The sequence below is a fragment of the Phocoena sinus genome, chromosome 12 (assembly GCF_008692025.1).
Source record: "Phocoena sinus isolate mPhoSin1 chromosome 12, mPhoSin1.pri, whole genome shotgun sequence".
Lineage (NCBI taxonomy): Eukaryota > Metazoa > Chordata > Mammalia > Artiodactyla > Phocoenidae > Phocoena > Phocoena sinus.
In genome coordinates this window covers 47,638,416-47,659,347 of record NC_045774.1, presented here as the reverse complement: position 1 = coordinate 47,659,347, position 20,932 = coordinate 47,638,416, and the positions used below count along the sequence as shown (strand labels likewise).

At 38.5% G+C, this 20,932-nt stretch overlaps 1 protein-coding gene across 5 annotated transcripts in view; it reads right to left on the bottom strand.

The window, feature by feature from the left end:
* The window catches only part of LAMA4 (laminin subunit alpha 4), a 151,153-nt gene that overhangs the window by 28,738 nt on the left and 101,483 nt on the right, over positions 1-20,932 (bottom strand). For all 5 annotated transcript variants that reach the window (XM_032650950.1, XM_032650949.1, XM_032650953.1 and 2 more), the window contains exons 14-24: positions 19,073-19,221; positions 15,744-15,885; positions 15,039-15,135; positions 10,410-10,526; positions 8,648-8,827; positions 6,170-6,309; positions 3,583-3,759; positions 2,764-2,909; positions 1,950-2,112; positions 934-1,067; positions 296-467 (exon numbers count right to left, since the gene is read on the bottom strand). In XM_032650950.1, coding sequence (XP_032506841.1) covers positions 296-467; positions 934-1,067; positions 1,950-2,112; positions 2,764-2,909; positions 3,583-3,759; positions 6,170-6,309; positions 8,648-8,827; positions 10,410-10,526; positions 15,039-15,135; positions 15,744-15,885; positions 19,073-19,221 — 1,617 coding nt within the window. The remainder of the gene's footprint in view (positions 1-295; positions 468-933; positions 1,068-1,949; positions 2,113-2,763; positions 2,910-3,582; positions 3,760-6,169; positions 6,310-8,647; positions 8,828-10,409; positions 10,527-15,038; positions 15,136-15,743; positions 15,886-19,072; positions 19,222-20,932) is intronic.

Below are 20,932 nucleotides of genomic sequence, written 5' to 3'. Positions count from 1 at the left end.
TAGACACATGCTCGCCTAGATCTTGGTGCTGATTTTCCTTAAAGTTCCCTTAGTTTATTAAAGGGGTTATATTTAATATACATCCAAAAACGTACTGCAGGGAAATGCATCTCATGGCTGCTTTTACTTACTGCTGACATCATTTCCCTGAAGGAAAAAAACCCAATTTTGCTTTCTAAGCTAAAACGTCAGTTTGATGGCATGACACACTCAACCTGGGAAGGTTCCTAGAAACATGCACAGCAGAAAGTAAAGGCAATAAGGGAGAAGATGTAGAATTTTTATTTTTACTCACTCCATTGACCATCAGGAGCACAAGGCCGTTGTCAGCTGGTGTTCTAACTTCTATGTCAAAGCGAGTCACCTGACCGAATTTCCCTCTCCTTGTGATATCCCTCACCACGGCATAACTAGAACCATCGAAAAAATAGCTGGCAGCCCGACTCTGAGTAAAGGCCAGTTTATCTCTGAAATAAAAATACAAGGATCATATGAATATGACAGCTTCTGTTATGCTTTTCAAATGAGGCCCTTTTAACCCATTCTCACGACATTTTTCATGGGCCTTAATAGCATTTAAATGAAGTCCTGATGTCTGCATGGGAGACACAAAGAAGCATTTAAACAAATTGTTTGTAATGGATTTTTTTTTTCTCTACCCTATGTGCTAAGATAACAGAAGGTTCCAGTGAGACCCCAGTCTCTGGAATCTGAAACCAAAGCTGCAAACAAGTAGTTTAACACTTTTAATAATAGTGCATGCTCATTATGGTAGAGAAGAACTGAAAAGTTGTGTGCAGGCATGACTATTATGCAGTTTCAAAACTGGTTTCCCCCCAAAAAAGACTGAAAACCTGAATATTTACCCACACTTGTCTCATCTGCAGCTCTTGCATGGCTATCAAATTTTTAGTACTCTTAACACGTTCTTACCTGGCACAGGGCACTGATTTGGAGGGATCCATATTATAGATGTGCTTAAAGTTGTACAAGCTGATCACATCATTGTTCAAAGTGGCCAATTCCAGGCAGCCAACGAAGCCAGGCAGGTTTAAGCTGGCAGGGAGCTGTGAAACAAGGTGAAGTCAACTGTGACATGACCACATCTCATCCAGTCCACACAGATCAGGCAGTGAGACAACAGTAGGTCAAGGGGACCTTCCCACTGATAGAAATATCTTTCTAGACCTGAGTTTGTGTCTATTCTATGCTAAACCATCTAGAATAACAAAGATTTTTCAGTTGTCCATATCTTAGCAGAGAGGGTGGGGTTTACTGAGCATATAATATGTGCCAGTCACACACCTGACTGGATTCATGACCAAAGTCAATCCTTACACCAGCTCTGTGAGGAAGGTATTCCTGTCCTCACATAAAGAGAGGGAAAAGTAATTCTCAGAGGGGTTCAATAATGTGCCTCTCACTAGTGAGTAACAGTTCTGCAACTGAAATCCTGGATCAACTCCCTGTCTTCCTGGGCTTTTCCTGTATCTGCCCTTCAACAGGTCTCATCTCCCCTCCTAGACCCCACCCCCTCCCTCATCCTAGGTATTTCATTTCATGCCTGTATATTAGCTGAGATAACAGAATTTTTGAAACTGTCGTCTGTAAACCTGAAGACTAGCTATAAACCCACAAGGTACAGACATTCCTGCAGTAGGTGGGGGTAATTAATTACATATGCATGTATCAGAATGAAATAAATTGATATTCAAGTGTTAGATATAGCTTGAAAGTATTTGACACTATGAAAATATGGGTAGCACAGACCAGATTTAAGCAGCAGATTTATAGATCCTAATTCAGAATTCTACCACCCACTGAGCTAAACTCTTTTTTTTAAGATATTAAGGTTTCCATCCAAGCGCTGAATCACTGTAGGCTTTATGGACTTCTAAAAACAATCACTATAGATTTGCAATAAGTCAAAATATAGCTGGACAGCTCACCTTGAAGTTTGAAGGCACGCCACCAACATAAAACACAGTGTCCTCAGGATCCAGATCCAATAAGGAGTCATCTCCCGCAAATTCCCCCTTTTTAATAAACTTTTCTTCTGCGGTGCTACTTAGACTTGGGACTGTTAAAAACACCTTTCCGTGTTTTCCTACCCTGTTCAGATAAAGAATTTTCACTCTTTATTAGCCAGATAATTTGTAGAAAATATGTTTTTTTTTTTTTTGTGATACACGGGCCTCTCACTGTTGTGGCCTCTCCCGTTGCGGAGCAGAGGCTCCGGATGCGCAGGCTCAGCGGCCATGGCTCAGGAGCCGCTCCACGGCATGTGGGATCTTCTTGGACCGGGGCACGAACCCGTGTCCCCTGCATCGGCAGGCGGACTCTCAACCACTGAGCCACCAGGGAAGCCCGAAAATATGTTTTTTTTTTTTTAAATGTCAAAATGTGAATGTCCCTTCATCACAGAATTGGTGATTTGATTTTGTCACTTTCATAAGCATTTATATAATGTCAACAATCAAAGGGAAAGGGAAAAAAAGACATTCCATCTTGGAATCAATTCATGGATTGGCCAGATTAAAAACATCTAATAATCAGATTGCTCTTTAGAAGTGATGACTATTCTTTCTGATTTTTTGTTTTCCACTAAGGTGTTTGTGAAGGAGTATAGGAATAATGGAAGAAAGAGGAGCAACATCCATAGAAAGACTGTGTGTGTGTGTGTGTGTGTGTGCGTGCATGAGTGCATTCAACAGATTTTTTATGAAATTTGCAGATGAGCCCTGTGTCACGGATTCACTTTACCTTTCAATCTTGACAATGCTGAAGTAAGCAGGCCAGGAACTGACAGGCTTGGAGTCCAGGGGAATCTCTACATCCTTAGTTCCCAAGTTATAAACGTACACCAGGTTATCATTTTTGATTGCAAGACCCATGTACTCTTTTTTGGCCTGAAATGTCAAGAAGTCTCTTAAATAAAATCCATATGAATGAATATCATCTTTCGTCCTCATTTCTTTAAAAGACAATTAGCAATCCAGATGCTTGGCTGTATATAAGGCATGTCTGGCTTGAATTATTACCAAAGTGCCCATTAGACTGGGCAGCGCCCCGTTCTTTGCAGCCTCCCTGTGGCTGCATCAGTGTGCTGCCCCTACCCCCGATCCCTCCATGCCTGTCCAAATATACCTTGGGCAGGAAGGCAAGCAACTGTGGGCTTGTGGACATTTGATGGCTGTCAGGAGGGTGCTAACCTTGTTTGGTTAATCTGGGGATATAATGTAGCCTGGCAATACCGATTGCTATGCACCTTCAAAGCAGGGTTCAGCATTAAACATAATAGGTCTCTGTACTCTGGGTGTCTTTGAAATGCTGCATTCAGACTCCTCAGAGTTAGCAGTGTGAGGCCGATATGAAGAAACCACAGAAATATCCCACACAGAGAAGGAATTACTTGTCCTAAAGTCACTACTTTAGTCTTGGCCTTAAAATGGTCTATACCTTTTGAGGTGCTAGAATAGAAATTTTGTTTATTTGCACAGGTAGCTTTGTTTTAAGGCAAGAGAAAAAGCACTTATCTTTCCTTTCAACATTATTCCATCATTTACAACCACATGCTCTTACGTTTTTGCTTCCGAGGTATAGGACAAACTGATCTGCAGTCCCACCCAGCTCTGGTTGCTTCACAGGAGGAGGCTTCATGTACAGGCTCAGGGACGTAAAGGTCTTTAAGTCATCCATTCTGGCTTTGGGATGCACTTCGACTGCCGACTGACCATCAAACATCATGGAGACTTGGATCTGGAGTTACAAAATTATTCTATTAAACGTACCCTGCAGAAATGGGCATAGTGCTTTCCCATGGTACTCAATGGGCTTCCCTCATTCCTTATGAGGTCTCTGAGCTTTACCCATGACCTCCAAGCCTTTGTTTACTTATGTCCTCAAATTGTTGGAGAAAGGATTTAAGGAAGATAATACAGTTTAAATTTAAAGTGAGGTGAAAGAAAGCAGAACAAAAAGGTGACAAAGTAGGTCTAAGAATGAGGATAAATATGCATTCCACAATGAACTACATATTTGGTTAAGGTGAACTAAACCGCTTGAAGGGATACTTGGTCAGTTATACAATTCACAACGCCCATAAAATTAACAACTAATTGATCAGGAGAATAATAACTAATCTTGGGTACTAATATAGCTAGGACCTTTTCCCTAGGGTCTTCAAAAGAGGAGCATGGGGTGAGGCTGTGAGCAATATCCTTGACCATGTCTGGACAGTTGGGAGGGGTCTAGAGGCCAGCTTTGAAGTCTTAGATGGGGTCTTAAAACCTGGCTCTGCCACTTACTAGCTATGGAACCATGAGCAAATCACTTAACCTGTAGTTTCCTCATCTGTAAAATGAGGACAATAAATTTGTTATGAGAATGAAACCAGATGATAACTGTAAAGTGTTTTCCAGTGCCTGGCTTTATCATTATAATAACTGTAGTGATGAGTTCATTAAGATGTTTCTTATAATGATCCTTAGAAAGGCATCACAACAAAGCAGGATTTAGTAAATACATTTCTAAGAGGCCCAATATAACGTGCTGAACTGCTCTGATTCGAGGTGACTTTCAGAGTATTAATAAGTAGATGGACTGTGTATATTCATGTCGTTTATGCAAATATTTATGAATAAGTAGATGTATTACATAACTGAATAATATTAATTTGATTAATACTGATGGTCAGTGAGTTCAAGATTATATTTCCAAGTGCCTAGAGTGCAGCTGTCTTATGTTGCCAGTTGAGTAAAGCACAATAAATCTTAATGAACAATCAAGCAGTGTATGGGATTAAAGTTCCTTTGTAAAAACTGAGAGTTTGAAAAAGATGTATATATGCATAGAAAGCATCTCCCTTTGGGGAGCTGTGTGGGCCCCAAAGGCATTGCCAAGACTCTCTTCAGAAAATGGTTTCAGGTGATTAAGGCCCCCAAATTCTACCCCACAGAAATAAAACTACCAGAAGGCATTCACAGAAACCTAGCATTGGAAATGCCACTTCTTGACAATAAATCTTTTTTGAAACGTTCTTCAAGGTATCTAAAAAAGGTGATTTGTGGGGTGGGACCAATTATCATATATCATTTAAAAGTTGGGGGCTTCCCTGGTGGCGCAGTGGTTGAGAGTTCGCCTGCTGATGCAGGGGACACGGGTTCGTGCCCCGGTCCAGGAAGATCCCACATGCCGCAGAGCAGCTGGGCCCGTGAGCCACGGCTTCTGAGCCTGTGCGTCTGGAGCCTGTGCTACGCAACGGGAGAGGCCACAACAGTGAGAGACCCACATACCGCAAAAAAAAAAAAAAAAAAAAAAAAGTTGGGTATATTTACCAATAATAATTTCCTTCATTACAAAATAGTTGATTTCCAGTTCTTAATTCTGTCAGTAATTAGGACCAACAGTCTGTTCAGGCTGACTCTCAATTGAAAAAATAAAACCATATAATTTGGTTGTAAAAAATAATGCTGGTCTATAAATTAATAAAAAACAAATTAGAAAGGGGGCCAAGAACAAGCCATGTTTCGCCACACTGAAAATGTTAATTGCTGTGTCAGGATATTTCCCATCAACGCCAGCACTGGTTATGGTGTTGTGTTGCTTCTGTATAGCATCTCAGGATGAGGTCTTTGTTGAAATTGTTCAGTTTAGCTGCTATGTGTTACGCCTGTAGAGAGGTCAGTAAAAGCTTCATATCATCTATGTTGCATTAGAGAATTCTTTGAAGAGGTAGATGAGCAAGATTATTCCATATAGTAACTGCACAAAGACAGCTGTTAGGATAATGAATAATAATAATAAAATTGAGTCTTTTAGTGGGGTTAGCTTTCCTTGATTCCTTTTGCTCTACGAGCTTTGTTGACTAGGTTAAATGTGTGCTTCTTAATCTTGGTTACACATTAGAATCACTGAGGAGCTTCAAAAAAATACAGGTTCTGAGCCCTTCCTCTAGAGAGCATGAGTATTGCTTTGAGGTTGGGACCAGGAATTGGTTTGGTTTTCAAAGCTCCTCATGTGATTCTAATGAACGGATGGAGCTGAGAACTACCAAGTTGGATAATATAGTAGAAAGTTTCCAGCTCTGGAAGCTGCCCAAGGAGCCTGAGCTCAGCCTCACGCTATCATTATCACCCAGTGACTGATGACGACTCCTTTCACTGGCTACCTTGCTGGCAACGCTTCTGGTCTGAGCAATGAGCTCTCGGATCCTCTGGATACTGGCAGAAACGTTGCTTGCAGGCCGCTTCTGCTCTACCGTGCGAAGCTGATCCAGGAGCTGAGGGACAACCTCTGTCAGATTTCCAACTGCAGTTAATAAAAATTAATCACTTGAGTAGATATCTCAGTATTAAGTCTAGTTCAGGAATGAGATGAAGAGACAACAAATACATGGTTACTTCTGGTAGAACTATAAGAAATTATTTTTAATTCTGAAAAATTAGTAGATAAGCCCAAAGCATAATCAGTTCCTATCTTGTGACATTTATAATACATATTGAACTATAAATTGTATGCAGAGCAAGCTGACATATAATGTCCACTTCTAAAGGGCAGGGCCCATGACAAATATGCAGATGTTCATTTCACTATATAGCACAAGTTCTGCTTGCATTTCTAATATAACTGATATAACAGGTCAAAAGGAATGCTGGGCAAAAGGAGGTGGCATCTTGTTTTCCAAAATGCCTGTTCACATATCAGAGTGCCACTGCAGTGGTCCAAGCAGAGGCAGAGCTAGATGGAAGAAACAAGGGAGCATCCAGAAAAGTGGCAGTTGTGCCAAGGTGAGGGGCAGCCATGGTTTATGGTCCCAGACAAAGGTGATGGTAGGAGCAGATCTTACTGACTTTTTAGGTTATGTTTTGTTGTGTGGGGAGGGGGGATGTATAACACACACAGAGAAAAGAGCACAAATCATAAGGATACAGCTTGATGAAAGAACCCCAGATACAGAGAATGCCGTAACTTCTCCAAAGTTTCATGGACTGGAGCACTGGCTCTCCATGTGTGGTCCCCAGACCAGCAACATGGAGGTGGGGCTCAGGTGACTCCGATGCACACTAGTGTTTGAGAACCACTGGACTTGAAAATAAATATCTTTGGGCAAACTCCTATCTAAGGGTAGGGCATGGTCACTGAGCATTAGCAGCTGAACAAAAGCAAGCCTCTTCCTGGAGCCAAACTAAACTCAGATTCAGAAGAATATGTCAGTGAGGACCTGGGAAACTTCTCTTTTCTGTACTTAGGAAACAAGGTGCTTCTCCAGCAAAAGGAATGAAATCAGGTAAATAATAGCTACTATCATGTAGTGTATTTGTTAATACAGCGGTAAATATTTGTTATTTGGATCACTGACCACAATAGCTATGCTATAAAATGGCTATTGTTATAGTATAATAGTCTTCAACATCAGAGGCAATAAAGTATGTTTAAAGCACTACATTAAACGCTGATTATGAAAATGTGTACAAAACAGGTTTCTCTACCCTCAATTCTCTCAGAGAAAGGGAGCCACTTTAGAGTCTTTATGAAGTCTCATATTATGGTATGCTTTTTCATTTACTTTGTTTTGAACCACAAAATGCTATTTGAGGAAAGCACACAATCAGTGTTAGTCCTAGCTGGTTACTGGCATCACTGATGGGACTGAACAAGGAGGAAAAAAAATTAACACCAATTTAGTAAATATTCCTGAGACAATATCTTTACAAATGTAAATATTGGTTATCACGTAGGCAAATTTTTTAAAGATTAAGTTTCAAAAGAAATTGAGTGGTTACATGGAGGGCTCATGAATATATACTTAAAAGATGAGTATAAAAGAGCTATCTTCCTGTTACAGGAATGGATATTGTGCCCTGGGATAAAATTTCTAGCGATGGACAAATCCATACGTGGATTTAAAAAGTTGGTTCTTAATCCAGATGAAAGTGAAGGGAATACGGTCTGCAAAACCATTCTGGAGAACTGAAGTTCTAATCATGACAAAGACATTGATATTTAGGAGGTACGAAAAGATGGAATAAAAATATGAGACTGGAAAATAATTCTCAAGTAATATGTGATTTTAATATCTATGTATAACTAAATTAATTAGATAGATATCAACATATTTCATCTTCATTACTATATATTCAAGTTGGCCAACAGACTTTACTTCTTAATGGGAAGCTGAAGTTATATTTGGCCATATTCAGTACTTGTCGGTAATAATCTGCTTTACTCAGGTAAGGAAAAAGCAATGATGTTTAGTAACAGCAGTGCTGTTTAGTAAATTTTTTTCCTAAAAGCAAACCAATATTTTGTTAACATATTTATTCTAACAGGTGATTGCCCTTCTTCCCCAAAGAATCAGTCTTACATTGATAAAAACAAGTGTTACCATTATTTCACGCAGAAAAAAATTAACTCAACCAGTCTGTCTGGTGTTTATTTATGGGAAATACATATATTTCCTATGTCCACACACATACATATATATTGATAGATGAACTGAGCAAAAAGTTTATCCTTTTCTAAGCTAACTCCTACAATATTCCAATCTAAAACTTGAATGAAAAAAATTGCTTCTTAACAAAAGATGTGTAGGGTTTAATGGCCAATTCCTCAATTGGATGCAAATTGTGAAGTTACTAAGTGATACCTGCATCTCTGGCAAAGTCCACTGCAGTGTTGTAAGCAGATGAGTCAAAATGTTGAAGATTCTGTGACCAGTTGGTTAGATTGTTAGCCATCGGGGCGGCCGCCTGCTGGACTTCCATTGTGGTCTTGTTAGCTTCCGCGGTGATCAGCTTGGACTGACCCAGGCGCTGCTGAGCGTCACCTTCACACAGAGCACAGGACATTTACTTTGCAAAGAAGTAGGACATTTGATGGGGTCATGAATATCCATTTCATCACTGGGATGAAAGAGACCTCAAATTCAGGCTTTTCAGCCAAACCGAGATCTTTAATTAAATAAATGTTAATTATGGTGTAAGTCAGGTACACTAGAATATTGTAAATAGTATTAACAAGTGAGCTTGAAAGACTCTAAAGTCTCATTAAAATCATGTCGTTCATTTAAAACATTTCCAAATTAAAGGGAAATTTAAAAAAAAGAGTAGTATTTCTTCAGGTTAGAGACCTGGTGAGGAAGCTACAGAAAATGAATATGAGATACTAACTCATAAAATGCCTATGTCTGAAATTCATTGTAAATATCACTTTCTTCTTTGTGGGACAGCTTCTGTCATAAAAATGATGCTCTAGTACAGAAGTAAATTGATAAGGAAAGGTATTTTTGAATAAGAAAAGCAAGTTTCAAAAGAGATCTATAGTGAAATTTTTTAAAGTTATATATTTAAAGTAAAACCAATATAAGTTTACAACAAAACGGTTTTTTCCTGGGTAATGAGATTATAAAAGATTTCTCTTCTTTCTCTTTTCTTATTTTTCTATAATGGTCATGTATTATTTCTGTAATAAAAACAATTAAAAATCACTCAGGTGAGGTTGTAGCTTTAATTATTTTTAACTGGAGAAACATTTAACTTAACCCCACATGCTCTGAACTCTGATGGATGTAGCTTTGAATCCTGGGTCTGCTTCTTTTTGTTGCTGTGCCTTTTGGAGCAAGTTCCCCAACCTTGACAAGCTTCAGGGTACACATCAGCCTAAAGGCAACAGCAATACTTTCCCACATGAGATAATGTTTGTAAAACACAGCCCAGTGCTTAGCATGTGGTAGCTCTGATGATGCTGATGACACCCTTCTGGCCAGGGCTTTGGCATCCTGTAGTTCTGTAGCTGAATTTGCTCTGTGTAGTGAAACACCACATCCAGCAGCAATGTGTTAACTTCCACTATGCCGGGAAAGGCACTTATGCGCCCGATCACATCTTTCTAAGATAGCACTGTAGTTCCAGATTAGGCAGCATGAGCGCTCTTGTTTTTCTCTCTGGCTCAGTGGTCTCCCTGCTTGCACTATAAGAACGACATGGCATGTAACAGAGAGCAGCTGTTTACTTCTGGGGCCAGAGAAACCCAATAACCAAATTAGGGCATATTCGTTAATGAAAAAGGATGTTCACAAGAAAGTAGGTTACCAAATAGTATAAACATCATGATCTCATTGACATGCATGCGTGCATACACACACATACACACAAGATTGGAGGAAAATGCTCTCAAATTTAATTGTCACCCCTAGGTGATATGACTACAGCTTTTATTATTTTCCAGGACTTTTGTGTGTATGTGTGTGCGTGTGTCAGTGAGATAAACATAGTTTCTTTTGTCATCAGAAAGCAATATTTATTTATAAAAAGATTAATAAGCAAAGAATCACCTACTCTTTCCTCAAAGGTTTACCTTAATACTAGTGAACAAACAGATGAGCCTTAAGTTCTCCCTGAGATCCTCACCTCTCTCTGTGGCTTGTAGTCTCTTAATGGCATCATTTAATCTGTTTTTGAGGGCACTCTTCCTTGCTAGGGCTCCACCCACGCGCCTACTGGTGTCAGCCACTGCCTCGTCATTGCCTGTGGAGAAGAAGCCAAAAAAAGTACAAGTAGGGCAAAGATGCCAGGAAAGAAATCTCCACTGCAACAAGAAAAATTCTGGTTTGTATCACTAAGTCATCTGCAATATTCTGAATATAATATAACATAGAACACCAATTCTGGAAAGCGGCATTTCAACTCAGAGGTAAAGGATTGCAGAAAACTTGTAACACTGCTTCGGAGTGATTTAGGATGTCATAAAGTAACTCTTACGGATGTACAGATAATGGCTAACTTTTTTGATTGAAAAATATAGCACTGCTGTGACTAACAACTACGAGCAGCACGATTGATAAAGAGCTGAAAAGATCTATCTATACTTATGGTGACAACTGGTTAGATAAGAATAATTATTTTTTCTTGATTGTTTTAATAAATTTTAATTGATATACAACACACATCTAGAAAAGGGTACACAATTATAAGTGTACAGCCTGATGAGTTTTCACAGACTGAACACAAAATATAACCAGTGCCCAGGTCAAGAAAAGCATTTTTAAAAGCATTATTAGCCCGTTACGGTTTCCTGGGACCTCCATGATTACCCAAAGGTGACCACTATTCTGAATGCTATCTCTGCCCGTTAGTTGTGTCTATTTTTAAGCTTTATTCAGAAGAAATGATAGAGTATTGCAATTTTTTATATCTTTTTGTATCTCTGTCTTAATTTTTGTACAGTTGTAAGTCTTGATATTGGGTAGTTTAAGTCCTTCAGTTTTTTTTTTTTAATTCAAGACTGTGCTGGCTATTCTTGCCTACCCCCATCCACCCCCATTTCCAAAGAAATTCTAAAAGCATCCTGTATATGTATATACAGTTCTGGTACTTTAATTGAGATTATATTGAATCTATAGATAAATTTTGGCAGAAACTGTTATTTTTACAAATTCAAGTCTTCCACTTAATGAACACAGTTTTTATTTATTCTTCCCTAGATCTAAATTCTCATTTTGATCTCCATTTATTTAGATCATCTTTTAATTTCTTCAGTAGCATATTATAGTTTTATGTGTAAAGATCTTAGCATCTTGCATCAGATTTATTCCTAGGTAATTTATGTTATTGCATATGGTGTTATTTTAAAAATAGTTAATTTCTAATTGTTTTACATAGAATTAAACTGGCTATTTACACATTGAATTGATAATGTGGGGAATCCTTGTTTTATTTCCAATCTTAATGGGAAAGCTTTCAATATTTCAGTATGAATATTGGTTTGTTGAATATTATTTTATTATTCTTTATTAGATTATGGGAGTTTCCTTCTATTCCTAGTTTGCTATGAGTTTTTTTAAAACATGAGTGGGTAGCGAGTTTTGTTAAATGATCTTCCTGCATGTAGTGAGATAAGCATATGAATGTTCTCCTGTGTTCTGTAAATATGGTGAATTGCTACTGATGTTTTAAATGTTAAAATATCATTGAAATCCTGGAATAAACCCAACTTGGTCATGTATTACCATTTCTATGTATGCTAGGTTTGATTGGCTAATATCCTGATTAGGAGTTTCACATCTCTGTTTAACAGAGAATTTGGCTTATATTTTTCCTTGTTTATAACGTCCTTAGGTTTTGATATCTAAGTTTTGTTGGCTTCATAGAAGAAAGAGAGTATTTCCTCCTTTTCTATTTTCTGGAAGAATTCATGTACTAATGGTGTCATTTCTTCTTTAAGTGTTTCAGAGAATTCACTGGTGGAGCCATCTGAGCCTTGAGATTTCTTTGTGGGAGGGCTTAATTACTGGTTAGATTTATTATACACATGTATATACATACAGTTCTATCAGATTTTCTATTCATTCTTGCATCAGTTTTGATAATTAGTCTTTTTCTTAAAAAATTATTCTTGAAAATGTACTTGTAGCATAGACCCTAACTGGGGCTACCTTGGCACAAATCTAAAAAAGTCATGATGTAATATCTTGTCACCTGAACTGAAGGATCAACTTTCCCAAGAATTCTTGTTTCATGCTTTGTTTACTTCCAAAGCATCAGGAAATGTATGTATCTTGACAAACAAAAAAATAATTTCTTCACTTCCCCTTCTTTTCTTTCTCTCCAATGGGCTTGCAAATATATACCCTCCCATGGTGTACTGTCTTTTTTCAATTATACAGTCTTGGTGTGCTTGGTTTATTGTTCACTTATCTTTTCCCCATACATGTACATAATGGGTATATATGGGTGATGCTTAGTTGATCCTGTCAATGTACTTGTACCAAGTACAATGTAACCAAAGTACAAGCATTTCTTTCTTGTTTCCTCTGGGTAGTGCCAAAAATTTCCCAGAATTCAAGGAGGGTCTTAAACATACTTTGTTGTTGTTTTGCACCCTCTCTTCCTCTTTTAGTTTCAATTTTTGAATATTGTAATACAAGCAATCTATTCAGCTCTTCCTTTTGGGTCTTGTTACTGCAAAAAACACTTGCTGATATACTGAGAAAGAATATATTTAACTGTATTTGGAGTTTTTGATAAAATAGGAGAAAGGGAGTCTATTTGGGGCTGGATGTTTATAAGAAGAAATGCTTCATAAAAAGTCTGTCCTATTTGGAACCCACTGTCTTACATAGACATTTTTCATTTTACCAATTAATTCAGTAGAAGATTTTAAAAGACAGCAGCTTCCTGAGTTTATTACAGATGGCTATTTGATATAGATAATGTAAAAAAGGAAATCTGGTAAATAAAGATTACTGATCATTGAAATTCATCTGGAAATGAATTAACAGTAATCTGAAATTACAGTGTAACTCAACAGATGAAATATGGTTCAATTTGAAAACCTGAATTTATATTACAAACATGCATATTTTATAACTGAATTTTTTTTTTTTTTTTTGGCGGTACGCAGGCCTCTCACCGTTGTGGCTTCTCTCGCCGCTGAGCACAGGCTCCAGACGCGCAGGCCCAGCGGCCATGGCTCACGGGCCCAGCCGCTCCGCAGCATGTGGGATCCTCCCGGACCGGGGCATGAACCCGTGTCCCCTGCATCGGCAGGCGGACCCCCAACCACTGCGCCACCAGGGAAGCCCCAAACATGCATATTTTCTAAAGGGAGGCAAGTTCTGATCCACACAGTCCTAACTCCCCATCAGTGTCCCTTTGGCAAATAAACATATGAAGGGATTTAACCAAACAAGATCATGAAATAGGTGACCAGATCTGAAAAATATTCAAAGAGACCAAAGCAGAGAGATTTCTCTACACATAAAATATGGAACTTTGAAGAGACAGCATTATCAGAATAGAAAAATTGCTTTCATGAGGTTCAACAAATCAGTAATGACAGGATTGAGAAAATACTTTGCAAATTATCAAGGAGAATAAAGTATTTAAGTCACTGCATTGTGAAGACCCACATACTCTGGTCTTGACAAACAAAAGCAATACATACATATGACAACATTTATCCAAAAATATTTTAATATAAGTATTCTAATTCTTTACTGCTAACATTCTAATTCTTTTCTAAAGAGCATGTTTAAGACTAAACTTGTATAATGAATTAATTAGAATGAAGAAACAGCATTTTTATTGTCTGTTTACTCAGATAATAGCTGCTTTATGGTAATTAAATAGTTAAATAGTCTGCATATGAAAAACAAATGCATTTATGTTCTCTATATAATGGCTCTACATTTAAAAAAGAGAGAAAATGTACAGTTAGACTGCAGGTTAATTGCTTTGATAAAATCACATGAAATTTTCAAACTTGGTCTTTGTTTTTAGGTGGTAGAAGTTAGCTAGATAATGGATTTCCAACCTCATTAGTCAATGCTCTAATATCCTCAGGAATGAGCTCATTACCTCAGAGATGAGTAAGATTTAGTAAAATTCTTTGATTGTTTTCAAGAGTAACTCATAAGATTCAAAACTAACTGAAATGATTTCACTTTTATTTTTTCCTGCCTCTCCCACTCTGGGATGTGCTTGATTTAGCAGGTGCAGATACCAACCTTTGGAAGTGCTTTCTTCCATATGGTCATTAGGCTTGTCCTAAATACAGCAACCTTGTATAACACAAACTACAAGAAAGTGCAAAAAACCAGATGGCTTTGTGGTACCCTGTCCTCCTGACTCTCACAGTGCTGACCCATCCCTTCATGGTAAAATTGTAAAGAGCCTTCTGAATTGTTCAAGGAAGGTTACATTATGTGCAGTATAATTTTAGGGTTAAAGTGTATTTTATGGTACTATCTCCTTGAAAATTGGCATTCATGGTAGGTTTCTATTAATTAGCCTTTTTGATTAGCAAGAATATCCACTATATATTGGGTAACTATATGTTTCCATGTAATTTTACTACATGGAATTTTTTTAAACCACAATTTATTTGAAAATATCTAATACTTGCTTTTTTATTATTCAGATGAAATATAATTTATTCTTTAATCCTAGCATTTTGAAACCTCTGTTTATATGCAGAAACACTGTGTGAAAGGAGGGAAGCAGCTATAAATCAGAAGACAGGAAAGAGAAAATATTTACTAGAATTTGCCCTTGCTTGCAGCTCTCTGGCTTGACTGAGGAGGTTCTCACTCTCATCTTTATGGTAAATGATTTGCGTATCAATCCCACTCACAGCCTACAAGGAAATTGGATGGAGAGAGTAAGAATGACGGCAGAAGAAATCAACTTTTCATCGTTCTAGGATTTAAATGATACAGTTTATCTGCTAAACACCAAGCAAGATACATACAGCTTCATTTTCACAGCTCACAATCAAGGTCAAATGTGAACATGAGAAAATAATATCCTTGACATTTTCAAGATAAATGGCTTTTGAGGAAAATTCAGTGAACTTGGAATAGTGCTTGGCCAAGGGCCCACCAAAGTGCTTGTCATGAAAAAGCTGTTCAATAAACAATTTTTGAGTTGAGGAAATCTGAATGTATGCATAAAGTATCTTTTCTATCAGCAGGAACTAGTCTTAAATATTTTTTACGCAGGGACTTTGGTTTAAAAAAGCTGTCAAAGACATTGGCATTTGCTGATTGGAGTATGACACATCTTGAAGAACCTGCATTACTGAAAACATTCATAACATAAATAAAATGGTCTTTTCTTAGTTTTCCTGCCCTTTCTGCCATTTGTATTACATTGGAAGCTCAACAGATGACATTAGGAAACAGAAAAGTCATAAGCCAGGAAAAGGCAACATATAAATGAATGTTAAAGTAAGGGAATACTCACATCATAAATTCGATCAGTGATGTTCAAAGCCTGTTCTGCCATTTCGTTGGCTTCACTAACATAATTGGCAATATTTTCATAGACATTTGAAGCGTCCAAAGCCTTCTGTACCAGCCCATTCACATCTGAACTGTGCAAATTCCTGTTAATAAACAAACGTGGCATTATTTCTCCTTCTTACCTCCTTGGGAAATAGGGCCATTTTAAGGGCCTGATTGGAGCACTTCTGGGACCAAAGGTACTTCCTTCCTGTTATTTAAAGTACCTGGCTGGGCAAGGTTTTCCCGAGCTGCCTTTCCTAAGGGCACATTTTCTTTGCATTCCTCTACTTTTGGTTCCCTCAAGGCTTCACCTTGTTTTGGTTCCTTGGCAACTGCCTGCCTGGCAGTAGCCTCAGGGAAAGAAAATGCTGATTTAAAAACAGCGGCTGCACCTCTTTACTCAAGAGTTTGTTTACGTGGTGAAGTCAGGCAGAAGAATGAACCCACAATCATCCCCACCTGCTGCTTACCCGAATCAGCATTGTTATTTCCTCCCTGGCAAAGAAACTAAGGCCCTTGGAGAGGGTGCATAACCTCAGCTGGTGTTAAATATTAGTTGGTTTCACTCTATTCAATCTTTTTTCCTTCTTTTATATAACAGATCACATTTTTCTTTAAGAAAGGTTATAACACATATTGAGCATCATGTACAGATACTGGGCTAGCCCCGTGCCATATATTATGTGTCTAAATCTTACCACACCCATGAAGTTGATATTGTTATTCCTTTTTTCCATAAAAGTTGCTGAGGCTCTGAGGAAGGGTGCATAGCTTGCCCAGGGCAAACATGGTTAAGGTCTCACTCCTGAGGCCCAGCTGCCCCCGCTTAAGTGCACAGCCTCATCTCACAACCACCCCTGCCCTGACACCATATTCTCTGCCTTTGTCCCTTCTGGCCCCTGTAAGGTTCCTCTAACATTTACTGATACCCATGATGCACTGGACACCCTCACGTAGAGGTTGATAACAGTATGTGCCTCAGAGGATTCATATGAGGTCTAACAGGGATAAAATATGCGTAATGCTTGGTTCCATGCCTGGCATGCAGTAAATCTCAGGATTTATTATACCTAAACCATTTCCTAAATGGAAATTTCAAACTGTAAGTGTATCCACACAATAATTCATATTATTGACAAACACTTCTTCCTCTATAATACAAACTCCAGCCCCCTCTTCTGCAGCTCATCCTAAATCCTTTGTCTTAATTTTATTCAGTCTTAACTCCACCAGTTCCATACTGTTTTCCCATTTCTAGAAATTTATGACTAGTATCACTTTATTCATCAGTAACTTCTCAGAAGATTCTCTGTGATGCAGTACATGACACTGCAGATCCTACACTGGCTCCTCTCTTCACACCACCCTGACCTACTGAGCTCAGCCAATTGTTTCTCAGCCTCCTCCAACCAGTTTCAGTCCCTGTACACCGGCTTAGGCTCAGAGGAACTTCCTCTTTATTTCCTTGGCAACTTTCTTCTTTTTTGTCGGAGTTCACCATCATTCTGGCTCCTCTGCAGTAGGGCTGACAACCATTCAGGGGCCCAAAAAGATGCTTTCATGTTAACTTTTTTAAAATCAGAAGAAAAAAATGAGGATAACAATAATGATTACATTAGCCTTTATACCAATGTAGTAATGACATATAATTAAAAAAATTTTTTTATGGCCCATGAAGGTCATAACGCAGCCCTGCTCTGCAGAGGAAATTCTGATCCAAATGCCTGCTACTTAAATCTCCCCACAACCCCCTGTTCTCAGAAATGGCACAGAGAGTAAAACTTGAGGAAGTTTTAAAAGAAAGGGATAAAAGGTATAAAATGTTACCAATATTTATTAATACTTAAAAATTTTGCTGGCTAGAGTGGTGAGCAGATATATCAAAGAGCTTGAAACAAAAAGCCTTTATTACTTTGTTTTCATTACTAGGCACAAAACAGGTACTACATCAATATAGAAAATAAAGATGTGCTTTTGAAATGGAAGCTTCTTGATGAATTATGTTTATCTCTGTTTGAGGCAAAACATGCAAACCACTGGGTACACCAGAAAGATGCTGAAGAATATTCACATTTTGAAGTGAAGACGTCTATAAATTTGGATGTTTTCCTGAATATATGTAGTCAGAGATATGCTAAACATAAAAAAGGGACTTCAGGGTGATTGATATTTCTGATTATGTTTCATGTAAAGCATGGGGTAACTTCCTTAGAAGTTCTAGCTGGAACACTGTTTGCTGCAGGGTTGAGAAGGTCTGTGTTGGGATCCCATTCAATGGGATGTAGTTACTAAATGACAAAAGAACAACGAAGAGGGCCACAGAATTAATCTCAAAAATAATAATCTACCAATACAGTTGTTACCAAAACTAGTATTTTCTCCAAGTTCCATTTTATTGGCTTGATCAGAAGCACATTCCCTGGGAGCATGACACTGAGCTGGATACAACACCATCTCACACACCAAGGTTTTACCCATGATCTCTCCATCCCCACTCCCACCCCTGCCCTTGGCAATCAGGAAAGAAAGGTGATTTAAGTTTTGAACAGAAGTGAATACTGGGTCTTATTTTATTCATGACCTTCACGATCCTTGTTTCTAATTGCCAGACTTGCAATCTTTCTCTATAATGATCTCATTATCTACCTATTTTTTCAGGGTCATGAATTCAATGCCAGTCTTTTAGTACATTTCAATTAACATTAAATGAGTGCTTAGGACTCTCTTCTAGATACTGCGAGGAAAATTATCAATTGATTTTTCTCTTAACAGGTGCTGAAATCAAATAGTTCCTGCTGGGCACTGGGGAATGGTTGGAGTATCTGCCACAAGTCCCTCGTATTGCCACCTTCCAACCAGCTTTACTTAAGACACTTGGGTGTGGAAAGCTAATGCTGTCTCTGAAATAAATAGGTGATGATGGCAGAATTAGACCTTGCAGAAGGATCTGATTTACTTGATACTATTTTGGGCAGCAGTTATATCCCTATAACTAAAATGTGTTAGGTTATCTTATCAATAATGTGGAACAGAACTACCCCTCCCACAACACAGATCTCTAATCTGACAGATTTTTTAAAATTGAAAAACTGTCTCCCCAAAGCAACTGCAATAAACAATAATTGTCTCTCAGACTGACCAACCAACAAACAGAAAAACAAATAAGCAAACCCAACTCTAAAACCAAACTGCTAACACTGTATCCCAGCAACCCTGTCATGTGAAACTGAATAAAAATAAGTTACTCAGCCTATAAAGATGTTTGCATTTCTAAAACCAGGATATTACCTGCTCAATTCATCAGCCTCTTGTTGAAGGTTCTGTGCATGGTCAACAGCTTCCTGAACTAAATCATGACTGAGGTTGCTTAGGTTGGATAGTTTTCTTTGTAGTTCATTTTTGGCTCCATCTATTTCAGCATAAATCCCTGATGCATTCTAAAAATATTTAAAAAAGAATTGAATTTAGAGGGACTTAAAATATTCTTCCCAGGGAGCACCAAAGATAATCTCTATTCCTCCTTACTATGGAGTTCAGTAAGTTTCAGAACAGATCTACAAGAGTCTAAAAGGTCATACATAGATATTTATCTACTTGCATCTTCAACTCCTTCTCTACTGATTGCTTCCCTACAATTCAGACATGCTCTGCCATCTCTCGTCCGAAAAGAAAACTAAACAGAAACCCTCCATTGTCCACACTTCTCCCTAATGTTATTACCCTACTTTTTTATCCCTTTCATAGCAAAATAGACACCCCCCCCAAAAAAAAGTGTTTATGCATGCTATCTCTATCTCATCACCTTTAAATTCACGCTTTTGACCTATTCCAGTCTGGATTTTACCTCAATACTCCACCAACACAGAAATTCACTTAATGATTTCTGAGTTACTAAACCTACTGGGTATCACTCAGTTCTCATCTTATCTGACCTCTCAGCTGTATTTCTTTTGCTGACTACTCTCCCTGACACTCACGTTGTAACATGACCTCTCTTAATTTTCAATTCAACAGTAGACCTATGATCTTAGCTAAAGACCACGCACAGGATGCTGCTGCAAACCTATGACTTTCAGCCTTGGCTGGGCCCTCAACGCTGAAAAGAATTCTCTCTCCCGGTCACTCTCATAGTGACTCTAAACACTGTCACCATTCCAAAGCCAATAATAATTCCTTCTCCCACCCCTTTCCGATTCTCATCAGGTCACTTTATTTTCTTTTTTATTTAGAAGACATAAGCTAACTGTTAGTGGGAACACTTTTTTCCAGCTCCCAATGCGATATTCCTTCCCTATGAAGGCAGCTCAATTAGTGGAACTACAGGCCTTTCCACCTTTTCCTTATTCTGCCCTGAGAGGAGGAGTGGTTTATTTGCTTGGTCAATTTAGGGGATAACTATACAGAGCCTGCTCAACTCCACCCTTCTGCTCTTGGGAGCAAGCAGCTAGCAGAAAGCTGAGTTTCCCTGTGCTCCTGCACACAGCAAAAGCTGTCCTGGGGAGAAGCCCCTCCCTGCCCCAGGAACCCTGCGGTGTTGCCGGTCTCCTTGGGCAGACCTGCCTAATTCTGGGATTGAGTATCAGCAATCCCACTTGGCTAAGAGATCTCTTAAGAAGCCACACCCTCAGTTTAGCTGAAATAAAGGTGATATTCTTGGTCGTAATATTTACTGTTTATTTTTCAACTTGTTTAGAACTTGGGTGCTGAAAGGGGTACCATTTTTTGATAGCCCCTAAGAGCCTCCAACACCGACAACCAGGAGTTTCCCCAACTCTTTGCTACCACCCCCAGCTCCCTCCCCAGCCAACCCTATACACTTACTTATAGCTACATCTTCCTCATATTTTAAGATGAAAAGTGTTCCTGTTCTGTACAAGGCATGCTCCCCTATTTTCTCAGTGCCCCTGTTTTCTGTTTTCTTGCTCCCTAGCTATTGGCTCTTCTCAGATATAAATATGCTTAAGTTCCTACTAACAAACAAACAATTACTTGACTCTAGCTTCCCCTACAGCTTCTTCTCTTGTGTTGATGAAGTGCTCACTACAGAAATGGTTCTTGCCCCAAGGTTCCCAATGTCAGACCCCATACTGCCAGGTCCATTAGACACTTTCCTGTATTTACCAGATCTGTCTCTGGTTTGTGACAGTG